Source organism: Furipterus horrens, unplaced genomic scaffold, assembly GCF_987537825.1.
Source record: "Furipterus horrens unplaced genomic scaffold, mFurHor1.1.pri manual_scaffold_9, whole genome shotgun sequence".
NCBI classification, from domain to species: domain Eukaryota; kingdom Metazoa; phylum Chordata; class Mammalia; order Chiroptera; family Furipteridae; genus Furipterus; species Furipterus horrens.
In genome coordinates this window covers 73,894,163-73,920,343 of record NW_028327179.1, presented here as the reverse complement: position 1 = coordinate 73,920,343, position 26,181 = coordinate 73,894,163, and the positions used below count along the sequence as shown (strand labels likewise).

Below are 26,181 nucleotides of genomic sequence, written 5' to 3'. Positions count from 1 at the left end.
AAGGAGAGATCAAGCTGTGCTGTCCGCGGCAGCAGCAATGACAGTGGCAGGACAGCAGTAAGCACAGACACCTGTATTTAAGGGGAGGCGAGAAGTGCCTGGGGAGCACCCCCAGCTGCAGACCAGACCTGTCAGCTTGCGATCCAAAGCCGGGGAAGACAGACTCCCATTGCCATGGACTGTGAGGCCCGGTGGGGGTGGGGATGGGGATGGAGGAGGAGGCTCTTGGTCTCTCAGCGGAGATTGAACGGAAGGACTTCATCTTGGGCCCCAACCCCCGCAGAAAATGCCTGACTGTGAGAGTGCACAGGTCTCCCCCCCCCACCCCACCCATAGCGTAAGAGGTGTGACAGCCCTGCTCAGAAAGCAAAGGTAAACACAAAACTGTTCAGGATGGCACAGATCATGATAGAGATCCCAGTGATGCAGCTGACCAGACAGCAAATTTCTAATCCAACAAAGCAGCAGATAGGAAATCTTTCTGAGGCACAATTCAGAGCTTTGCTTATAAAAGTGCTTATCGACCTAACACCAGATCTTAAACAAGACAAGGAAGGAATGAAGGCTAGTCCCGCTAAAATGAACAAAAACACATATGAAACTAGTGGTGAGGGAAAGAAAACCAGGGATCAAATCAACAAATCAGAACATAGGGAAGGAACAGCCAACCACTGCAGAAAGAGGAAATGAGAAGTGGAGAAAATGAGGAGAGGCTCAGAAACTTATCAGACAGCTATAAGGGGGCCAACATCCCAATCATAGGGTTGCCAGAAGGTGAAGAAGAACTAGAAGTTCAAAAATTATGTGAAAAAATAATGAAGCAGAACTTCCCTAACTTGGGGAAGGAAATAGACTTACAGGTCCAGGAAGCACAGAGAGTTTCAAAACAACTGGACCCAGGGAGAACCACACCAAGACACACTATAATCAAAATGTCAAAAATTAAGGATAAAGAGAGAATCTTAAAAGCAGCAAGAGAGAAGAAGAGAATTATATACAAAGGCATCCCAATAAGACTGTCAGCTGATTTCTCAGAAGAAACTCTGCAGGCAAGAAAGGACTGGCAAGAAATATTCAAAATAATGCAAAGCAAAAACCTACAACCCCTAATACTCTATCCAGCAAAACTGTCACTCACAATAGAAGGGCAGAGAAAGTGCTTCCAGGACAAAGTGAAACTGAAGGAGTTCATCAGATCCAAACCACTGTTATATGAGGTGTTAAAGGGACTTATTTAGGAGAAAGGATCAAAACTATGAACATTAAAATGAAGGCTGTATCACAACAACAAACAACAGAAGCTAGGGAACTGAAACAAATGCAAACTAAGTAGGCAACAAGAGTGTGAAAAGAATTATAGGTATGGGGAACATTATGGAAGGAGGTCAGCAGGGAGGGGAAAAGGGGAAAGGAGGGAGATGGTGCAGGAATTAGGAAACATAGTAGGAGGGAGTGGAGTATATAGGGAAATGTTGAGAGGAACTATATGCACAGCTAATGGGCATGGGCTAAGGGGGGGGCGGACAACTGGAGGGAGGCATGTCACTGGGTGGAGGGGAACAAAGGGAAAAAATTGGGACAACTGTAAGAGCATAATTAATAAAGCATATTTTAAAAATAAATAAATGGGTCAGATCAGCATACCCGAATACGGTATGTGTTGCCTCTAGAATCTCAGAAGCTCATTCAGCATTGAGTCTTTTTATCTGTGGCGGGTTAGATACAATGTGCAACAAATAGTGTCTTAACTTTAGAGAGGGAATCTGAACATTCCCTGCTGTGGGCTGGTGAAGATCCAGTCATGAGACAAAAACAACACTGTAATTTGAACAGGGAAACTTTAATATAAAGAATTCTTGTCTGATAACAAGGGATTACCACTAAGAGAACTGTATGAATAACTTAGAAACAGCAGAGGTAGGGAGCAGTCACTTCCTCTAACATGGAAGCAGATAACCCAAGGGAGAAACAACTTTGGTTGAAAGTTCAAGACTAAACTGAGAGTCAGGCTTTGTTGAAGAGGGTATAAATGTGGCAGGGAAGTTTGCTGTGGGGCTGTGAGCCTGGTTTGGCAAGCAGGAAGTTGCCCACCAAGTCTCAGGCAAGATTCACTGCGAAGCCACCCACTGGGGGTTTGACAATATTCACAGGATGTTCCAGCCACCCACAGAGGTGCTGGCAAAACTTGCTGGAGGGTAAGTACCACTGGGTGTTCTGCTCACTCCTCTCCACTACACGTGATAGGAATAAGAATGAAAAAGCACACGAGAAGTGTAAAATTAACTCACTTCATCATCTCTCCAGCTACCTCCACAGAAAATACTTAATGTGGTGTCAGATGGCATAGGAGAAATATGTATGAGTCCAGCTTCAGCATCACAAGTAGGGCAAAAAAGGGATAAAACTGAAGATTTAGAGTTGAGAGGCAATAAGCTGAGAACTGGCAGAGCTTGACCTCTCTGGCTACTTAGTTCCTCTATGCAACCATCTCTTCATGTTTGAACTGTCTACATTTCCACCTAATAAGATAAATTATTCCTCATACAAATAAAGACTTTCTTACCTGGTCTCCCAAATTAGAAGACTCACATCTTAATAGTTACTATATCTATCTCTGGTTATATTATTTATTTCCAAATCAGGTTCCAGACTTAATCCTCAGTCACATCTGTCCTACATATACAGGAGATAAGCACTTTTTTAAGAGTCATCATAAAGGCTTTGTAAATTTGTGTCTGGGCCTTGTGTTGACCATTCAGAGTTTCCAATTTATTCTTGCCTTTATGAACCCTTTCTAGGGTAAGAAATACCATCCTGTGCCACAACAGCTGTCATCAAAGTGACTAGCTCAGCCATTTGATCTCCCTATGCCTCCCCTCCATGTGCACCCCATTCTGTGCCTCTGCTCAGGATATTTTGAGTAATTACGATGCTACCACATGCTGCATACATTCAGTGTCTCATGTCCCCCTGCTGAGGTTATTCATATGCTGTTCAAAATATGAGCATTTCAAGCCTAGGATCCATTTTAAAATCCATTTGCTGGTGCCAGAGTCCAGCAGGAATCTGGTGACACACTCAAAGTAGTTAATTTGACAAGGATTTAGTAAAAGGACTATTTACAAGGAAAGGTCACTGTTGTTTAAGAAAATCAAAATTAAAAAAGTGAATCACCTACAGTTATCTACAAAAGAAAGACATTATCACCCATAAACTGAAGAAGTGAGAAGAAGGAATAAGTCCCAGAACTCAAAGTGTTGTTGAGTATGAGGAATGAGCACACACCCAGAGATGTGGTCTTAGGCAGATGAAAGCAGTCCCTGACAACAGATCAAAAATCAGATGGGAGAGGCCAGGGGAAGACATACAGCAATTGTTGCCTTTCCTGCAGAGCTCAAATTTCCTGCTGATGTTTCCCACTGACCAAAGCAACTGGAGGACATTACATAACCCATTATGTAGTGCACAAAGATTAACCTCCAAGGGCGCAAAGCAGAGAGCGGGGAAGGGTGGAATGTAGATCTAAAGAGGTAAATGAAGACTATTCAGCCAAAGCCATCTGTTTTACATTTTAATAAATTGTATTTGGTTTGCTAGGATTTTATTTACGGTTTTTGCATCCATATTCATTGTGAAAATGGCTTATTATTTTCTTTCTTTTACTATCTTTGTCAACTTTTGATATCACGGATATGCTGGCCTCATGATTTGGGGACTATTTACTCTTTTTCTATTCCTTAGAAGAATATCTATAGAATTGGAATTATTTATTCCTTCAATGTTCCAAAGTGACACAATTTGAGTTGCAGTAAGTTGGGCAGAGCATGCCTCACTTCAACAGGATGGGGAATTGTGATTAAGCATCCAGTGTTACTGGGAAGAAACAAGAAATAGCGTTTTCTACCTCTTAGCTCCACTTTTTTTCATTCATGAGGTTATCTGTGCTGAGAACTGTGAAGGGTCAGAGATGCAAGCTAATTGCAAGCTAACAAGTTAGCCTGCTACAATTTCATAGATGATAGAAGACATGAAACTCCTGGGTCAGAGATAAAAGCACAATTTATTGTTCACAGAAATAGCAGCAGACAGAATATCAGCATTTTGTCCTAATTCCTTCAGGGTGACACAAAGTCCAAGTGACCCATGCACACTTAGTGAGTTGCATTACAGGATAGGAATCCTGGGCTTAGATACGTTAGATACGTTGAATCTTTTACAATGAATCTTCCAAGACTCCTTGCTTTACAAATGCCCTTGAAAATGAGTCTTGCACAAAATCTAATGCCTCTGCCCAAAAATCATGCAGAAACTGGAGAAGCCTATGGAGAATTTTCAACAGACTTTTTAAAACCAACTTCTCTATCTAACATAGATTAATTATCCATTTTTATTGTGAATTATAATTTATCAAGATAAATAACTCCCTTTGTTCTGCAATTTTTCTTCCCAATTTCAAACCTGATGTTATTTCCATCATGTTTTGTCTGCTTGCATATGACTGATAATTTTCAACCTCTTTTTTGTCATTTTATTTGGGGTATATATCCGGTACACAGCATATATCTCACTGTTTTGCTACAATATGAGAATAACTCTTTCACTAGAGAATTTTAACCTATTTAAAATTATGCACTGATGTTTTCAATCTTGTTTTTTTCTTATATGTATCTCCTTGCTGTTAATTATGTAAATGTATATTTAAGGTTATGTTGCAGTGTGTGAAATATTGCTACTTGAATTAGAGGTCTTCACTTGTACTTTTTCTCTATAGCTTGATAACTTCTATTTAGCCATCCAGATCCACTCTCCCCATTTCTACTCTGCTCTTTGTCTGGAAGCTGTATAAGTTATGTCAACACACTTCTACTTCTGCTTTTGGGAGGAGGTTGGGTTCTGTCAATGGAAAACTCAAGCAGAAGACTGCAGGAAGGGAGAAGTGTGAGATCAGAGTGTTTATTTCTCTAGTTCTTGAGGCCTGGTCTCTGGTCCTCTCGGTGATCCTCTTTTTACTCTCTTTCTGGGTTTTCCAAATGCTCCCTCCCCAGGTTCATTTGAGACAAGCAGTAGACAGACACCCCTTCCCTCATACTGGCCCTGGGTTCCTGCAGTATACTTTAGTTTCCCTACACAGTGCCCACACTTTATAAGTTCCTTTGTAAATTTTGAGGGTCCATCTATCTCGTTTTAAGACTGTCTTATAACCCCTTGGTCATCATTGTAGGTCCTTGACATGCATGTGGTCAAGGTTATCCTTTTGGTTTGTTGGAGAAAGAGATTATTATAATTCCTTGATCAAGTTTATTCCTCCTATAGAGTTTTCATTATTGCCCCACAAAGAGTTTTTCTCCCATAGGATAAAAGATAGCTCCACTCTTTACCCTGTTTTCCAGTTTGTTTGTTTACAAATAGTTTCAGTTGTTTTCTTGGGATTTTGAGAAAGATGAAAGGTAAAAGGAGAAGATAAAATGTGAAAATTTAAATCCTTATATTAAAACATAGTATCTTTTATCTTACCTGTAAGGTTTTCAAAAAAGGTAATTCTATAATGCTTCCTCCCATCCACCTATATATTGATTATTCTTCTACAACTACATATTATCTAAAATAAATTTCTTAGGTTGAAAGTTGAGCATAGTTTTTGTCTATTAATTTTAACTATAATGCACCTGAAAATTTTAAAATTTTAATGTAAAATATTCTCTTTAAAATAGTGATTTTAGTAACAAAATCATATTTCAATTTAACATTGTCTCACAAAAGCACATATATAGGGATATTTCTTCTTTATACAACTTATGATACTATGAAAGTCAACTTTAAAAGTTCTATTTCCATATTGTGTGACCTCTGTGTTACTCTATTAGCAGTGGACAAAAGTGTTTATTATCAAACAAATATCCCTGGGTCTTCTTAAAGACTAGGCCTCAGGGATTCTATAATCTTAAGTGATGTTTCCGGGTGATATTTCTTTCTGATCTCATCTGTTTCAGCATCCTCAAGTATAAATGAAGCCAGGACTGGAATCTGAGAAAAATAGTTCCTAGCCAGGATATGTTTGTGTTTAATCTTGTGAATAAACAAGGGTCCATATCCCTGTAAAGAAAAGAAAATCAAATTCTGTTAAATGTCACAGATATATTTTGCCCAGTAAAAACACTTTCATGCCTCAGTGCCTTTGCTTATTAGTTCTTTCCCACTTTGTCTATCATTTTTTCAGGGCTCAGCTCCTGTGAGGCCTTAACCTGTAAGCCTTTCCTGATTCTCCTTCTGACATCTGACCCTAAACTAAACTCTCCTGTCTCCATACTTGCAAACACTTTTATGTATTTTAATTGTCATATTTAGGTCATTCTGCCTTGAAATTCACTATGTTCTTGAGAGTCTCTTCCATGATAAAGAAAATGTGAAGGCTCAAACTGGGTCTTTTTCATAGCTGGGTCTCTTGGCACCATAAGGTAAATACTTAATCGATATTTTTTTTGTGAATGCACCTGTGTCACCTTGGTTCTCTTAAGTCTCTTTCAACATTGATACGATTACCATCTTCAATTTATTTTCTGGATTTGGTCCTTCCCATATCTTTAGAGTTCAAAAGAAAGCTCACATTGGTGTGGTGACAATGCAAACTTCTCTTTGGTCCCCCTCCTACTCCTCAGATTCCCACCTCATGAATCCCTGCATTCTTTCTCTTCTGGCTTCTAAACAGAAAACAACGTTCCTGAACTATCAAATTTTTGTGCCTTTCTACTTTTATTTGTTCTTAATTATTAGGCATCTTGTCTCCCTACAGCTATAACAGCACTTTGAACTTTCTCTGTTACATAGCATTGCCACATGGCTATAAAACTATATGTTTTCTAATTAGAGTAGCAGACTACTAGTTGCCAACCCAATGGTGTTCTCTCTTCCACTATATTTAGAGGACTAATTTTGTATAGGGGCCTGATTTTCTATTTTGTGACATGCTCAGCTTTCCTAGCATTTATTCTTGTTAGAGATGGTCATGTGACAAGTTTCTGGTCATTATACATACATATATAATTAAAAGTCATTGGACAGTGCTTACAGGAAAGCTTATTAAGAGTGAAAAGATTCACTTGTCCAGCACACTTAGGATTTGCCATACCTGAAAAGTGGATGTAATGCAAGATATAAAGTAGCTATCTTATCTCTAGAAGTCTGCAAGCATGAAAACAAAAGCCAATGATTAAATATGGCTGAAGGGAAAGGTGGAGGACCTGGGTCTGTGGGCGCATTGCAGAGCCACCAAACCAACCCCAGCCTGCCAACCTCTGCACTTCTTGTTAGATAAGAAAACAAATCTCCCATTTGATTAAGTCATTAAAAACTACTTAGTCTATTATTGGCAGCTGAACTCGAATGCAACTCAAACAATGAAGAATTATGTTTTTTTTTCTAAGCACTCAGCACAGTATATGGAACATTCAAAACTAAATTCTGGTTGAATTAATAAATACTGCCTATTCTCTTCATTAATATTAACTGACCCTTCTTTCAACCAAATGATAAATACTACCTGTACCTTCTCCTAAAGTTTTTATTCTGAGAATTAGATGTCCCCCCAGTAAAGATCCTTCCATAGTGTTAATCAAAAGTAAAGAAAGCCCTAGAGAAAAGGAGCCAAAAAAATATAATATTTTTGCAGAAAGTACTAGGTGGAGTATCCTGGGCTTATTTAAAATTTTCTTCTCCACAGACAAACTTAACAGGTCAAAATAGTCATCCTTTGCATCATTCTAACTTCATTGCCTCACTTCTTAGCCCATATTTATTCAAGAAAAATTACTACATTTCTGTTATGCAGCATTAAATTATACATATACAGGACTTTACAGGCTTTCAAAAAGTAATACTTAAAGATGACATAAGCATATTATGGTTCATACAATTAAAGGAATAATAACTCTTAAATAATAATGTAAAAAGATAGCCAATATCTATCACCCACTTTTTATGTTATTCCCTTTTTATAGATGAGAAGACCAGAGCACCAAGACATTAATAAGCTTGCCCAGCTTTTACCAGCTCATGAGTGACAGAGCCAGAATTCAAAGTTGGGGTACTCTAAATCTCTATACTAATTCCATGTTTTCAGGTAACCTTTATAAAAATAGATGAAGCAAAGAGCGCAGGCCTTCATGTCACTCATATGATTAGTGACAGGAATGGGGGAATGCTGGGTGAGGTCTCCTGCCTTTAAATCCACTATTGTTCCTACTTCAGCCAGTGTGCACACTATGAGAAATTGATCTGCCTCATTTACAGTTTAAGGAACAGGAGTCTTATTCCTATAACTTGTGTCATGATTATAGGGAGTCAAGATTATTTTAACTTCTGAGTTTTTTAATTTACTGAGAAAGCAAATATCTGTGCATTAAGGAAATTCTGGAAATGCTTTAACTTACTGCAAGACAAATTATTCCTTAACTAGGTTAAACATTAATACTTAAAAGATTACACCAGCCCAAAACCCTAATGGAGGCAATTTTTGTTTGTTTGTTTGTTTGTTTGTCTGTCTGGCTGAGAACCTTAGCTATTTAACAGAAACTTAATAAGCTCAGCACTTTGCATGTGGATAGAACATTTATTACTGCAGTAATTTGATTAAATACACAAAGGGCACTATATGGATTAATTGAGGAAGCAGTGTAATAGCAGCTTCAGGAAAGAACGTCAATCCCACTAAGAGTGCTGAATAAAATGATTTTCCCAGTAGGGGCTATGCCTGCAGTGCTTAAGTATTTACAAGGCAGCTTAGTTTACTAAATACAATATATAACACAGTTTCAATTTCCTGCTCCTCTTTCTTTCAATACCTAAAGTAAAAATTTCCTTAGCCTGCCTTCTACTAGAAAATTATTCAAAAAAGCTACGGATTTAACTAGTTTCTCCTCTTTACACCTTCCCTCTCCTTAATAAAAACAGGCAGTGAAGAGCACTATTCAAAATGACTGCTGTATTTGAAGTCATTTCTTTATTTTCTCTTAGCTGATATCTTACATGGAATTAAATACATCAATTTAATCAACGGAAGGCAGAGAATCAGTAACACCAATTAGAATTCTAGACTTGCTTAGTGTAAATGGAGCTCTCTGAGAGCTAATCAGGGACTCCTCAATTCCATTCATCAAAATGCTTTAGAGATTAAATCTTCTAAGTTATAAAGTTTGAAATTAAATGGTATTTAAGTGCTTTCTCCACTTCTAGTTAGTTGGAAGAAAATAAAAACAGGAATTTTAAAACTATACCCCAGAGCACAAAATTATGAACAAAATCTATTTGAGAATTTAGTGTGATTTTAGGCAGACTCATGATGATTAATCAAAGAACAGATTTTAGTTCCACAATACCTATTCAGTGGTAATATTCATTTATTCATTCAATAAATACTTGTTAACCCCCTAATCTGTAACAGGCACTGCTTAGAGCTATAGACAAAACCTAACAAAGTCTCTGTCCTTGTAGAATTTACTGTAGAACTACTATGCTTAAGCTTGCTATTATGAGAAGGGAGTAGAATCATATTTGGGTACTTGTACAGACCTTCAGATCTTTTACCCTCATGTGCCTTAGCTTCCTTTTAATTTTAATCTCTGCCTTATATGCCATCCACATATTTTGTTACTGTTATCCATGGGTTCTTTGTTTCTTAATCCAATGGAAGTATATAAATTATGTATGGAATATATTAAAAGGCAATCAATTTATCTCTAATAATCCCAATAATTAACTTTCAAAAGCTCAACTTTCTTACCTCTTCAATACTTGTTAGCCTGAGATGAGCAGTGCCTTCATCTTTGGTGAGAAGAATGCAGTTCCAGGGGGACCACTCCAGGGACTTGTCCCACCTGACCATGACCAAGTCATTGAGATCATTCCAGGCACTGAGTGCTGACTGCGATGCCCAGATGTTCTCGGTCAGGTACTGAATGTCTTGCAGCTGCATGTCAAAATAAGTTTTAAAATGTTTTCTTATAAACATAAAAGTTCTTTAAGATTATTATATTACTTAAGGAAACAACTAAATTATATTGAGTTTATTTTGAAAAGAGAAATACTATTAGTGAGGTTTTCAGTGCCACATTGCTCCTTATTTGCCACCAAATATCTGTTCATTCTGCCCAGACTATGTTAACAGTCTCACATTCATGACTGCATCTTTGACCCAGAGTAAGCTGTATATATTTCTTCCAATAATTTTACATTACATTATTTATATGGTATTAAGCACTTTTCAAAATGTATTAGTAATTATCATTGTATCCTCAGGGTTACTGTACATCATTTTAATCTCATTTTACAAATGAGGAAATTAAAATTTAATTAAAAATGAAATATTTGCTTAGTATTATTAAGAAGACGTTTTTGTTTTAACAAAAAACAGAGAAGGGGTAAATTAACTAACTGTTTTAGAACTTTTTTATTTAAACCATATTAGCTAAAACTTATTTTAAATATATTTTCTATTGTTAGCTTTTATTATTACTATTTCTTAGGTTTTATTTATTTACTCTCAGAGTGAGGGAAAGGGAGGGAGAAAGAGAGGTAAACATCAGTGCATGGTTGCCTCTCACATGTCCCCAACTGGGGACGTGGCATGCAACCCAGGCATGTGCCCTGACTGGGAATCGAACCAGCGACACTTGGCTTGCAGGCCAATGCTCAATCCACTGAGTCACAGCATCCAGGGTTAGCTAAAACCCTTGAAACAACTTTTTATCAAGACATCTACATATATAAACGTAGAAGTGCTAGAAGAGTAAGCTTCACGAAGTATAAGCATAGGGAAGGAAATACATTATTTTAAAAAGTTTGGGTGGGAAAGCAGGAGATCAGTGGACAAATTTCATCCATGTTTGGTGACTCTTACTGATTATACCTGCATCAGGAAAGCAATTTTAGAATCATCTTCATATTCAGCTTCTGAATAGTAGAGCCGCTGAAGTAAACATTTGTACTTTAAAAATGATTCTCGTTGTCTAGACTCACTGTCAAGGCTAACGCAGTTACGACACCGGTATAACCGGTGTGAGGTAGATGATACAAAAAACTCCGTAGAAGGCAAATAGAGCTGGCAACTGTGGCAAAAGTAAATCTTCTTATAAAGCTTCAGTGGGTCTTGAGGGACCTAAATAGTAAAAATAAATACACATATTTATATTTATATAGTGAGAGTGAGAGAAAGGTGCAAAAGCCAGGCCAAATACTATCCAACAGAAGCACTGAGGGTTAACTTATATTAGAATAAGATAAAAAGTTGATTATATTTTCCCTTTCACCTCCTAGTCTATACAAAATGTAAATTTCAAGCAGTATTCATTTACACTGCCAAAATATTAACAAATCTGTAGTATTCATCAAACTTTAGGTATATGTGGTATGGTAAAATCACAAAAATTAATTGACTGAAAAAAACTAGTAGGTAAAGACTCTGGGTTGCAAAACAGTAAGAAAATATTTCAAGTGCTTTGGCACTTATTTTTAAGAAGAATTTAAATTTTGGGTGTTATGCTGCATTAATTAATCTTATAGGCAACAGCTAGGTTGACATATAAATAAAAGCGCACTAAACCAAGTGTTCTTATTCATTCATCTTAACAGTAACTTTGGACTGGCTCAATGATCAATTTTCAAAATTTGATACCCTGTATCTTACGGTAGTTCTAATTTTAATTTTTGAGGAACCTCCATACTGTTTTGTATAATGGCCGTACCAATTTACATGCTCACCAACAGTGCACAAGAACTCCCTTTTCTCTACATCCTTGTCAACACTTGCCTTTTGTCTTTTGGTTACAGCCATTCCAATGTTTCTGAGGTGTCATCACTTTGCAGTTTTGATTTGCATTTCCCTGGTGATTGAGCATCTTTTTCATGTTCCTGCTGGCCTTTTGTCTATTCTTTGGGAAAATGTCTCTTAAGGTCCTTTGACCATTTTTTTAAAATATATTTTTATTTTACCTTATTTATTTGTTTTTAGAGAGAGGGGAAAGGAGAAAGAGAGGAAGAGAAACATCAATGTGTGGATGCCCCTCATGTGCCCCCAACTGGGGGCCTGGCATGCAACCTAGGCCTGTGCCCTGACTGGGAATTGAACCTGTGACATTTGGTTCACAGGCTGACACTGAATCCACTGAGCCACAGCAGCCAGGGCCCTTTGACCATTTTTAAAGTCAGTTAAAATTATTTTACTATTGAGTTGTAAGAGTCCTCCCCCCTTTTTGGATATTAACTCACCAAATATATGGTTTCTAAAAAAATTTCTCCTATTTTGTAGATTGCTTTTCATTTTGTTGACTGTTTCTTTTGCTGTGCAGAAGCTTTTTCATTTGATACAATCCCACAATCTTATTTTTCTAATTTTGCATTTGTTGCTTTTGCTTTTGGTGTCATGACTAAAAAAATCATTGTCAAACCAATGCCAAAAATCATTTCCCCTGTTTCCTTCTAGTACTGTATGTTTAGTTTCAGGCCCTACATTTAAGCCATTAGTCCACTTTGAGTTTATTTTGTATGTGGTGGGAGATACGGGTTGAATTTCATTTTTTGCATGTCGTTTTCCAGTTTGCCCAGTATCCTTTATTGAAGAGACTATCCTTTTCCCATCATGTGTTCTTGGTTCCTTTGTGAAATATTAGTTGGTCACATATATGTGGGTTTATTTCTGGGCTCTCTATTCTGTTCCATTGACCTATGCATCTTCTTTTATGGCAATACCATACTGTTTTGTTTACTAGAGGTTTGTAATATTATTTGAATTTGGGAACCATGATGCCTCTTGCTTAGTTTTCTTTCTCAAAATTGCTTTGGCTACTAAGAATCTTTTCTGTGAACTGATAGGGAGTTCACTGAATCTGTAGGTCAGTTTGGGTAGTATGGACATTTTAACAATATTAACTAATCTGAAAAGATTTATTAAAGACCAAACAAACACCAAGAGCATAATATATTTAAAAATGAATAAATTAAACTTCATCAACATCAAACACTTTTGCTCTCTTAAAGATACTGTTAAGAAAATGAAAAGCCAAGCCACAGCCTAAGAGAAATATTTGCAAATCATATATCTTACAAAGTGCTTATATGTGAAATATATAAAGAATTCTCAAAATTCAATAACAAGAAAATAAGTAGCCCAACTGAAAAAAAATTGGGGGTGGTAGCACAATATATGTATGGCAAAAAAGTAAATAAAAAGATGCATATTAGTCATTAGGAAAGTGTATATTAAAATATAATGGAATACTACTTTATGCCTATTAGAATGCTAAAATTAAAATAAAACCTGACAATACCAAGTGGTGACAAGGTGGCAGAACAATTTGAACTCTCATACATTGCAGACGGAAATAAAAAATGGTACAGCCAGTTTAGAAAAAAAAGGTTTTATGGTGTCTTATAAAGGTAAATATGCATTTACCATGACTAAAAAATCTCACTTTCTAGGTTTTTAACCCAAAACAATCAACTTACACAAAAACTCATAATCAAGTGTTTGTAGTGACTTTATTCACAAAACCCCAAAACTCTAAACAACTTAGTGTTCTATAACTGTGAATGAATAAACTCTGTACCCCTAGACAATAAAAACATAAACTACTGATATACTCAGAAATATGTGAATCTCAAATGCAATGTGCTAAATGAAGGAAGCCCTGACTAGAGTGGCTCAGTTGGTTGGGCATTGTTTCACAAAGCAAAAGGTCACCAGTTGAATTCCCGGTCAGGGCACATGCCTGGGTTTCAGGTTCAGTTCCTGGTCAGAGTGCATTTGAGAGGCAACCTATTGATGTTTCTCTGTCACATCTATATTTCTCTCCCTGTCTTTCTCCCTCCCTTCCCCTTTCTCTAAAAAAATTAATTTAAAAAAATTTTTTAAAGACTACATATAGTATGATTCCATTTATATGACATTCTGGGTTAGGCAAAACTGTAAAAAGAAAACCAGATCAGAGTTTATGAAGGTTAGGGGGCCTAAGGAAAGGGCTAACTACAGAGCAGCAGTATAAGGGAATTTGGGATGATAACACGTTTTAAATCTTGATTGTGCTGTTGGTTACATGACTTTCCAAGTTTGTCAAAACTCACCAAAAAAGAGTGAATTTTACCAAAGATAACTTACAAAATGAATAAAATGATACGGTGCTGCGTGAAGGTGAAGAATATAAAATTGTATTATATTGCTGCAACATATAAAAACTGAATAAGTCTATAGAAAAGCACTAGAGGAGTGGTTCTCAACCTTCCTAATGCCATGACCCTTTAATACAGTTTCTCATGTTGTGGTGACCCCCAACCATAAAATTATCTTCGTTGCTACTTCATAACTGTAATTTTGCTGTTATGAATCGTAATGTAAATATCTGATACGCAGGATGTATTTTCATTGTTACAAATTGAACATAATTAAAGCATAGTGATTAATCACAAAACAATATGTAATTATATATGTGTTTTCCGAGGGTCTTAGGCGACCCCTGTGAAAGGGTCATTTGACCCCCAAAGGGGTTGCAACCCACAGGTTGAGAACCACGGCACTAGAGGACAGCCTGGACAAATGAAACATTGATTGAAATAAAAAATAATAACATGGGATCTTTACTTTTTTCTTTATTTTATTTTTCCTATTGCATGATTGTATTGATATGAAAGTTCAGAACGAGCAACTCTATTAGACACAACGTAGTGGTTGCTTAGAGCTGGAGGATAGTGGTGGGGTGAGAGAACTGGAGGGATGGGAGAGTACATGAATAATAGCTAGCAAAAACTGTTTCTTAAGGTCATGAAAATGTTCTAAAATTCACTGTGGTGATGGTTGCACATATCTGTGGCTATCCTAAAACCCATTGAATTGTACCCCTTAAATAGGCAAATTGTATAATATATGAATTATATATCAATAAAACTTTTATTTCCAGCACCATGATTTATTTTTTAATCATTTTGAATTATTTTTATTTTTCAATTACAGTTAATATACATTATTATATTAGTTTCAGGTGTATACCCCAGTGATTAGACATCATATAGCTTAAAAAGTGAAAATCTTGAAAAATCTTGCACCCATTTGACAGTACAAAATGGAAAACTTTTCTCTTGGACTGTTGTTATATTTTAGTATTCTCTTGCAATACAATTAAATTTTAAAAATTCATTTAAATATAAAAATTAAACAATTTTTATTTTTATTAAAGTTTGACTAAATATTAATATTTTTGTTTGTAAAATAAAGCCAAATAGATGTTTAGTCAGCTTCTTAAGTAAATTATAACTCTAAAAATAATTATTGGAATAGAACACTATTTAGACTCTTTAATATACTCCCCCTCCAGATTTTACTAAAAGTATTTTAAACAGTTTTACACAGTAAAGAAAGCAATAAGGCACAGAGAGCAAAATCTCTACTGAAGTCTAAACATGGTAGAGCTGGAGAAGGCAGTTTAGTTCAAATATGTTACATTTTAGGTTCTCTCAGAACAGCTACATGGATTTATCTAGTAATAATTATATGATAAGTATTATAAGGGGACTCAAGGGCATGTAGAATCTCAGAGATCCAGGATCTCTAAGGCCTCATGAAGGAGGGGATATGTGAATCAAGTCTTAAAAAATGAGAAGGAGTTGGCTGCATGAAGGATGGGGACTGCATTCCAGGGGGAACCAAGAGTACATGCAAAAGCATGAAGGTGTGAGAGATCATGATCCATTCAACATAGTGCATTTATTCAAGTAGAAATTTGATTTGAAGATTAGGAATAAACTCAAGGTTGGTAATACAGACACAGATGAAGTTAAATAGGTTTAATTCATCAACATAAAAAAAATCATTCAAAAGAGATTTCACAATAAGATGGTCTTCCACATGGACCGCAGTGAAGTGTTAAAGCAAAGTCTGGGGAGAGGGGGAAGATGGCGGAGGAGTGAGGGGAGGCTGCGCTCTCATGCTCCCGAGACCCATCTGTAGTTTGGACTAATTGCAGACAGAACATCTCAGTGAGCAGCTGAGCACTGGCAGGAGTCAAGCCTTGGCACTGCTGGATTAGAGAAAAACCATCTGGGAACAACCTGTTTAGTGAGGATAGTGGAAGAAAAAGGGATGAAACGGGATTCCTGACTGGGGTGGCTGCCTGAGCTGTGGCTGGAAGTACACAAAGGCTTTTTGGCGACCACAGGCTTCCCCAGAGCAGTGTCAGGAGGAAAGCAGATCTCTGCCCACTGGCAGAGACAAGACTCAACCAGGCAGCATTGGCGCTGGAAGACCGGAGACAGCGTGCTGCTGAGCAAGTGAAATCATAATTTTTCCTTTGTATTTTTCTCTTGTGAACGGCGGAGATGGGGGGAAAGTTTGGGGGTGATAGGACATTCTTGAGGAGCGCAGGCGCAGAAGTGCGCTCATCCACTCCCCAACCCTTCCCTTGTGTCACGCAGATGCGCATAGGGGAGTGCCCTCATTCACTGGCCCAGGTGCGCAGGGCCGCAAGTCCAGGTGCCCCTCGGACACACCCCAACAGACATAAGATTAGTGCCCCAACAGGCGCAGGGAGGGCCCACTGGATACGCAGAAGACTGTGCGCAGTCGCCCCTGGCCAGCTCCAGTGGGCTCCAGGCCCAAGTGCCAGGTTGGAACACAAAGCATTGCTCAGGCTCTGCTCATGCCGCCCAGGCGGTGCGGGAACTGCAGGCAGCGGCGGTGCCGCTGGAACAGCAGGCAGCAGCGACTCACAGACACTCACTTCTGCTGAGCACAAGTGTTCCGGGCCCCACCCTAAGAGGCGAGAGACCAACTCTCGGAGCACTGTGCTGCAAGCCTGAGGCTAGCTTCCCAACCACCTTGGACTAGCACAGGCACACAAGCACAAAAACACCTCACCGACATAAATAGGCACCAATTGCTCATTTCCACTGTGCACGAGTGTCTGGGGCCCCGCACTGGCAGGCAAGAGACCAACTCCCGGAGAGCTGCACGGCAGACCTGAGGCAAGCTCTTGGGCCGCCTTACCAGCTCACAGGCATGCCTGCAAGGACACCTTGGCTAGCTCCAACAGGCACCTAAGGAACGCACTGTGCGGGGGCCCACTGCTGCAAGGAACAGGAACCGCTGACCCACCTCATTAGACCAGCTGTAGATACATAAAAACAAGACAACACACAAAGGCTGAACTGACATCTCCAAAAAAGAATTCAAGATAAAGTGGATAGAGTGACCCTCAATCAACTGGCCAGAAGGAAGATCCTAACAAAAAGCACCTGAAATATAACCAGACAGCATAAACAAATGACATAAAAGGTACCCCCAAGACATCAGGCTCAGGAGATCAAAGAGACTGCACCACTGAAACCCCCAGATCTAACATAAAGAATCTCATACCACAAAGGTGGGAAGGCAAAGCAAACAAATCCAAATAACAAAAACAAACAAGAAGAATCCAACATGGTAAGATGCAGAAACAACCTTTCAATGAAAAGAAAAGATGAATCTCCAGAAAGAGAGGTAGATGGAATAGACATAGCCCAAGTGTCAAACATGGAATTCAAAACAATGGTGGAGAAGAAGCTCAATATTACTCGACAACCTTAAAAACAACCATGACAGCCTCCAAGGAAGTTACCAACAGCTCCAAGAAAATTACAGGGAACTTGCAGAGAACTGCACCAGCATAAAAAAAGACATAGAAACTATCAACAAGAACCAGGAAGGAATGAAGAATGCAATCTCTGAACTGAAAAACACAGTAGAATCAGTCAAAAGCAGACTAAACAAAGCAGAGGATCGTATTAGTGAGTTAGAAGATAATGTAGGAAAAAATTCTCAGGTGATACAGCAAAATGAAAAAAGATTTAAAAAATACGAAGAAGAGGTAAGGGAGTTACAGGATAGCATAAGGAAGAACAATATAAGAGTAATCGGAATTAAAGAGGGATCAGAAGAACAAGGAATAGATAAACTGATAGGAGAAATAGTGACGGAAAATTTTCCCAACCTGATGAGAGAAAGTTATGCAAGTCCAGGAAGCACAGAGATTTCCAATAAAGAGGAACCCCCAAAAACCCACTGCAAGGCACATCATAGTTAAAATGGCAACATTCCAAGACAAAGAGAGAATCCTAAAAGCAGCAAGAGAAAAACAGCAAATAACTTACAAGGGAGCACCAATAAGGCTATCAACAGATTTCTGAACAGAAACACTACAAGCCAGAAGGGAATGGTCAAAAATATTTCAAGCAATGAAAAACAGAGGCCTACAACCAAGAATACTCTATCCAGCAACGCTCTCATTCAAAATAGAAGGTGAAATAAGGAGTTTCTCAGACAAAGGAAGACTAAAAGAATACATCTCCACCAAACCAGCATTGCAAGAGATGCTAAAGGGAATATCTAAGAAAAAGGAAGAGAAAAAAAAAAAAAAAAGAGTAGAGGAAGAGAGGTACAAAAGGAAATGAATAAATACATGTCAATAATAACCTTAAATGTAAATGGATTAAATGCTCCAATTAAAAGACATAGGGTAACGGAATGGATAAGAAAACAGGACCCACATATTTGCTGTCTACAAGAAACACACCTCAAAACAAAAGATTTACATGGACTGAAAGTACAGGGATATAAAAAAATGTTCCAAGCAAACGGACCTGAAAAAAAAGCTGGGGTAGCAGTCCTCATGTCAGACAAAATGGATTTCAAAACAAGGGCAATAAAAAAAGACAAAGAAGAACATTTCATAATACTTAAAGGAACAATCCATCAAGAAGATATAACACTGATAAACATATATGCACCCAACATAGGAGCACCCAAATATATAAAGCAAACATTAGAAGACCACAAGAAGGATATTAACAGCAACAGACTCATAGTAGGGGACTTCAGCACTCCATTATCAACAACAGACAGATCGTCCAAGCAAAGAAACACCAAGGATATACAGGCATTGAACAACACACTAAACCACAGGGACTTAACTGATATATATAGAAATTTATACCCCACAGAAGCAAAATATACATTTTTTTCAAAGGCACATGAGACATTTTCAAAGATAGACCACATAATAGGACACAAAACAAGCCTCAAAAAATTCAAAAAAATTGAAATAATATCAAGCATCTTTTCAGACCACAATGCCTTGAAATCAAGCTCAGAGAAAAAAACCAAAGACACCCAAACTCATGGAGATTAACATGCTATTAAATAATGAATGATTTAACAATGACATCAAAGAGGAAATCAAGAAATTTCTAGTAACTAATGATAATGAACACACAACAGCCCCAAACCTATGGGACACAGCAAAAGCAGTACTAAGAGGGAAGTTCATAGCAATACAGGCATATCTGAAAAGGATAGAAGAATCTCAAATAAAAAATCTAATCCTAAAGCTACAACAACTAGAACAACAACAACAAAAAAAGCCTAGGGCAAGAAGAAGGAATGAAATTATCAAGTTCAAAGCAGAATTAAACGACATAGAAACTAAACGAACAATCTAAAAAATCAACAAAACTAGGAGCTAGTTCTTTGAAAAAAGAAAAAAACCACAAGCCTCTAGCCAGGCTCATCAAGAAAAAAAGAGAGGAGACCCAAATAAACAAAATCAGCAATGAAAGAGGAGAAATTGTGACTGATACCTCAGAAATACAAACAATTGTAAGAAATTACTACAAACAACTGTATGGCAAGAAATGTGAAAACCTAGAAGAAATGGACAAATTGTTAGAAACATATAGCCTTCCAAAACTGGATCAAAAAGAAGTACAAAGTCTCAACAAACCAATAACAAAGAAGGAAATTGAAACAGTAATCAAAAATCTCCCTGCACACAAAAGCCCTGGACTGGATGGCTTCACAGGAGAATTTTACAAAACATTTAGGGAAGAACTAACTCCTACCCTCCTCAAACTATTCCAGAAAATCCAAGAAGAGGGAAAAATCCCAAACTCTTTCTATGAAGCCAGTATTACCCTAATCCCAAAACCAGGTCAAGACACAACAAAGAAAGGAAACTACAGGCCAATATCACTGATGAACATAGATGCTAAAAGTCTCAATAAAATTTTGGCAAACAGGATCCAGCAATATATCAAAAAGATCATATACCATGATCAAATGGGATTCATCCCAGGGATGCAATAATGATTTAATATTCACAAATCAATAAATATATTACATCACCTACATAAAATGAAAGACAAAAATCACATGATCATATCTATAGATGCAGAAAAAGCATTTGATAAAGTACAACACCCATTTATGATGAAAACACTCAGCAAAATGGGAATAGAGGGAGCATACCCTAACATAATTAAGGCTATATATGAAGCCCAAAGCCAACATCATACTCAATGGACAAAAACTGAGAGCACTCCCCCTGTGGTCAGGAACAAGACAAGGCTGTCCACTCTCTCCACTTCTATTCAACATGGTGTTGGAAGTCCTAGCCACAGCAATCAGACAAGACAAGGAAATAAAAGGCATCCAAATTGGGAAAGAAGAGGTAAAACTATCACTATTTGCAGATGACATGATAGTATACCTAGAAAACCCTATAAACTCTGCTAAAAGACTACTTGATATAATAAGTGAATTTGGCAAAATCGCAGGGTACAAAATAAATATACAGAAATCTAAGGCATTTCTGTACATCAACAATAAAATATCAGAGACAAAAAAGAAAATGCCATTTACTATAGCAACAAGAAAAATATAATACCTAGGAATAAACTTAGCCAAAGAGATAAAAGACCTGTACACTAAAAATTACGCAACAATGAAGAAAGAAGTTAAGGAAGATACAAATAAATGGAAGCAAATACCATGTTCTTGGATGGGAAGAATCAACATCATCAAAATGGCCATACTACCCAAAGCAATTTACAGATTCAATGCAATCCCTATTAAAACACCAATGACATATTTCACTGACCTAGAACAAACACTTCAAAAATTCATATGGAACCAAAAAAGACCCTGAATAGCAAAAGCAATCTTGAGACAGAAGAACACAGCAGGAGGAATCATGATACCAGACATCAAACAATACTACAAAGCCACTGTGATCAAAACAGTTTGGTACTGGCATAAGAACAGACATATAGATCAGTGGAACAGAATAGAGAGCCCAGAAATAAACCCAGGCCTCTATGGTCAACTAATCTTTGATAAAGGAGGAAGGAACATAAAATGGAGTGAGAAGAGCCTCTTTAACAAATGGTGCTGGGAGAACTGGACAGGAAAGTGCAAAAAAATGAAACTAGACCACCAACTTACACCACACACTAGAATAAACTCAAGATGGATCAAAGACTTAAATGTAAGCCGTGACACCATAAAAGTCCTAGAGGAAAACATAGGCAGGAAAATTTCAGATATCACACGTCACAATATCATTACGGATACAACTCCTAAGGTAAGAGAAATAAAGGAAAAAATGAACAAGTGGGACTACATCAAACTAAAGAGTTTCTGCTCAGCAAAAGAAAACATCAGCAAGATGAAAAGGAAACCAACCATATGGGAAAACATATTTGCCAATGACATCACAGACAGGGGACTGATCTCCAAAATATATAAAGAGCTTATACAACTCAACATCAAGAAAACAAAAAACCCAATTAAAAAATGGGCAAAGGATCTGAACAAACACTTCTCCGAAGAGGACATACAGAAGGTCCATAGGCACATGAAAAAATGCTCAACATCATTGGCCATCAGAGAGATGCAAATAAAATCCACAATGAGATTCCACTTTACACCTGTCAGAGTAACCATCATCAACAAATTAACAAACAACAAATGCTGGTGAGGATGTGGAGAAATGGGAACCCTACTGCACTGTTGGTGGGAATGCAGACTAGTGCAGCCACTATGGAAAACACTATGGAATTACCGCAAAAAACTAAAAATGGAACTGCCTTTTGAACCAGCGATTCCACCGCTAGGATTATACCCGAAAAATCCTAAAACCCTAATTCAAAAAAACTTATGCACCCCTATGTTCATAGCAGCCCTGTTTACAATAGCTAAGTCCTGGAAACAGCCTAAGTGCCCATCTATAGATGAGTGGATCCAAAAACTGTGGTACATTTACACAATGGAGTACTATGTAGCAGAAAGAAAGAAGGAACTCCTGCCACTGGTGACAACATAGATGGAACTAGAGAGAATTATGCTTAGTGAAATAAGCCAGGCAAAGAAAACAAAATACCATATGATATCACCTAATACAGGAAACTAAAGAGCAACACAAACAAACGAACTAAATAGGACAAAGAGTAGAATAGTAGTCAGTAGGGGAGAGGGAGAGAAGTGGGATAAGTAAGGGAAGGGTCTAGTCAAGGAATGTGTATAAATGACTCATGGACATGGACAACAGGGAGGGCTATGATTGTGGGAGAAGGGATGGGCTGGGTGGGGGGAGCAATAGGGGAAAAATGGGACAACTGTAATTGAAAAACCAAAAAATAAAAGAAATAAAAAAAAAAGCAAAGTCTGAATACGCTTCTATTATTATAGCATATCTTAAAATTTTGAGAAAAATATACAGGAAAAAGATAGGGTACCTTAAGGTGTCTTGCAACTTCTGGATTAAACAGAGGTGTTTTGATGTAATGAAAAAACAGTGTTGCAATTCTTTTTCTGAGGCCTTCAAGGTTATCTTGTTTTACTCCTCTCATCATAAGGTCAACCTCTCTGTCAATCAATTCTAGAATTTCTTGAGTCAGTTTACATTCATGTTCCTATATAAAACACAAAAATATTCAGTATAGACTTTTAAAAATCAGTTAGTTTTTGGAATTGCCACTGAAAGAAAATGAAACTAGAGTTCAGAAGAAATGAAACATCAGTGATAGAAGTATAAATTGGCACAATTTGGAAAAAAAATAACATTATCTAGTAGAGTTTAATATACGCATAATCTACAAGCCAGCAATTCTACTCTTAAGTGCCTAGAGAAACATGCATGTTGAGTCATTGTTCACAGTAGCCCCAAATTAGAAACAACCGAATAGCCATAAATAAGTTGATTACATACATAAGTAATGGCTTATTCATATACCAGAATATTATCAAATGTAAGGAAATAAATGAACTACAGCTATATATAATAACAAGTTTCAATCTTAAAAATTAATGTCAAGGAGGATCTAAGATGGCAGAGGAGTAAGTGGAAGCTACACTAACCTCCTCCCAGGACCAGTCTGAATTTACAACGTAATTTTGGAGAAATCATCTGGAACAACCAACCGAACACTAGCTGGAGAGAAGTCTTATAACCATGGAGAGACAGAAAAGGCTGCTACATCACAACGTGACTGGTAAGGAGTGGGGAGACGCAGAAGGGCTGGCTGGGCTCCCACAGGTGGCAGCTGAAGGAACTGAGAAACAGCTCAGCAGCCAGGGGTTCCCCCTGAGAAGGGCAGGGTCTAAACCCACATCTGGGCTTCCCAGCCAGCAGCAACAGAGTGGAAAGTAAAATAGTATCAGGTGTGAAAACCGGAAAGCCACAGGGTTTCTTGCTAGCCGGAGAGAAACAGCTGGAGAAAAAGAACTCTTAAGTGGATCACATATGAAAATATTTTGGTCCCCACTTACCCTGGGCTCAAGCACAGGGAAGGCAGAGAGGACTAGAGACACTTGGGGAGAATTTGGCACGGCGGCTTTGAGGGGAGAACTGGGGGAGCAGCCGACTGGGTCCCAGTGCTGACTCATCCCCACTGCTGCAGGCAAACCATTCCGCTCCAAGTGGCATCAGCCTGAGGGGAAGAAAAGCCCTGCCTACAGGGATTAAGCTTGCACACCTACGGCCCTTAAGCCTGGCAGTGAACCACAGATTGAATAGATTAACAATTAAAGAAGACCAGACAAAGGCAGTAAATCCCTGGAAGTCTCCAACAGGCTGCCTAGGGCCAGACTGGTACATGATCTGACACCACCAGAGGCAGATCCAGGAAGTGCAGATCATTCTAAGAAGCACCAATAAAAAATAGGAGTCACAAAAATGGGGAGACAGAGAAACAACCCCCCATCGAAAGTTAAGGTAGAATCCCCAGAAAGAGTGCTAAATGAAATAGAGGGGAGCAAACTATCAGATATGGAAGTCAATACATGGATTATGAAGAAGCTGAATGAGCTCAGCAGAAACTTCAAACAACTCCAGGGAAACCACAAGGAACTCCAGAAAAACTACAAGAAACTTACTGAGAATTAAACCAGCATGAAAAAGGACATGGAAGCTATCAATAAGAGCCAGAAGGAAATGAAGAATACGATCTCTGAATTGAAGAACACAGTAGAAGGAATTAAAAGCAGGCTAGAAGAAGCAGAAGATCAGATCAGCGAGCTGGAGGACAACTTAGACAAAAACTCCCAGACATTGCAACAAAATGAAAAAAGACTGAACAAGAATGAAGAGGTTCTAAGACAGCTGCAGGACAACATAAAATGTAATAATATCCATATTATAGGAATTCCCGAAGAAGAAGAGCAAGGGATAGAAAACCTCTTTGAAAAACTAATGACAGAAAACTTCCCTAACATAAGGAGAGAAAGAGTCACGCAAGTCCAGGAAGCACAGAGGGTCCCAATGAAGATGAACCCCAACAGGCCCTCTTCAAGACACATCATAATTAAAATGGCAACATTCAAAGACAAAGAGAGAATTCTAAAAGCAGCAAGAGAGAAACAGCTAATAACATACAAGGGAGCTCCAATAAGGCTATCATCAGATTTCTCAGCAGAAACACTACAAGCCAGAAGGGAATGGCAAAAAATATTCCAAGCAATGAAAACCAAAGGCCTACCACCAAGAATACTCTACCCAGCAAGGCTCTCATTCAAAATGGAAGGTGAAATAAGGAGTTTCCAAGACAAAAGAAGGCTAAAAGAATACATCTCCACCAAACCAGCATTGCAAGAGATGCTAAAGGGTCTGCTTTAAGAAGATGAAGAAACAGAGAGAGACAGAGAGGAACACGAGTATGAAGGGGGAAAATAACAATGAATAAGTACTTATTGGTTATAACCTTAAATGTAAATGGATTAAATGCTCCAATAAAAAAAACATAGCTGAATGGATTAGAAAGAATGACCTACATATATGCTGTCTACAAGAGACCCACTTTAGAACAAAAGATCTACACAGACATGAAAAAAAAGCTGGGGTAGCAATACTTATATCAGACAAAACAGATTTCACAGCAAAGGCCATAAAAAGAGACAAAGAGGGCATTTCATAATACTTAAGTGAAAAATCCATCAAGAAGATATAACCCTTATAAATATATATGCACCCAACTTAGGAGCACCGAAATATGTAAGAAAAATTTTGAAAGACACCAAGAAAGATATAGACAGCAACACACTCATAGTAGGGGACTTTAACACCCCATTTTTAACAATGGACAGATCTTCAAAGCAAAGAAACATCAAAGATATTGAGGCACTGAACAACACTCTAGATCAAATGGACTTAGTCGATATATATAGAACTTTTCACCCCAAAGAAGCAAAATATACATTCTTCTCAAGTGCACATGGAACGTTTTCAAAGATAGACCACATGGTAGGACACAAAACAAGCCTCAACAAATTCAAGAAAATGGAAATTATATCAAGCATCTTCTCAGATCACAATGGCTTAAAATTGGAAGTCAACCTCGAAGAGAAAACTCAAAAACATTCAAACTCATGGAGAATGAATAACATGCTATTAAATAATGAATGGGTTAACAAAAACATCAAGGAAGAAATCAAAAAGTTTCTGGAAACTAATGATAACAAACACACAACAACCCAAAACCTATGGGATACAGCGAAAGCAGTCCCGAGAGGAAAGTTCATAGCAATACAGGCCTACCTAAAAAAGCTAGAGAAATCTCTAATAAAAAAATTTAACCCTACAGCTACAAGAACTAGAGGAAGAACAACAAGCAAAACCCAGATCAAGTAGAAGGAAGGAAATCATCAAGATCAGACACAATTAAATGACATAGAGACTAAACTAACAATTCAAAAGATCAACATAAGTAGGAGCTGATTCTTTGAAAAGATAAACAAAATTTACAAGACTTTAACCAGGCTCATCAAGAAAAAAAGAGAGAGTACCCAAATAAAATCAGAAACAAAAGAGGAGAAATCACAACTGATACCATAGAAATACA

General features: G+C 37.8%; 1 protein-coding gene across 1 annotated transcript in view; it reads right to left on the bottom strand.

The window, feature by feature from the left end:
* Positions 1–5,874: 5,874 nt before the first annotated feature.
* IQUB (IQ motif and ubiquitin domain containing) overlaps positions 5,875–26,181 on the bottom strand; it is an 85,799-nt gene continuing 65,492 nt past the window's right edge. Inside the window, exons 10-13 of the mRNA XM_090286775.1 lie at positions 22,582–22,758; positions 10,901–11,149; positions 9,776–9,961; positions 5,875–6,093 (exon numbers count right to left, since the gene is read on the bottom strand). Coding sequence (XP_090142901.1) covers positions 5,911–6,093; positions 9,776–9,961; positions 10,901–11,149; positions 22,582–22,758 — 795 coding nt within the window. The 3' untranslated portion in view covers positions 5,875–5,910. The remainder of the gene's footprint in view (positions 6,094–9,775; positions 9,962–10,900; positions 11,150–22,581; positions 22,759–26,181) is intronic.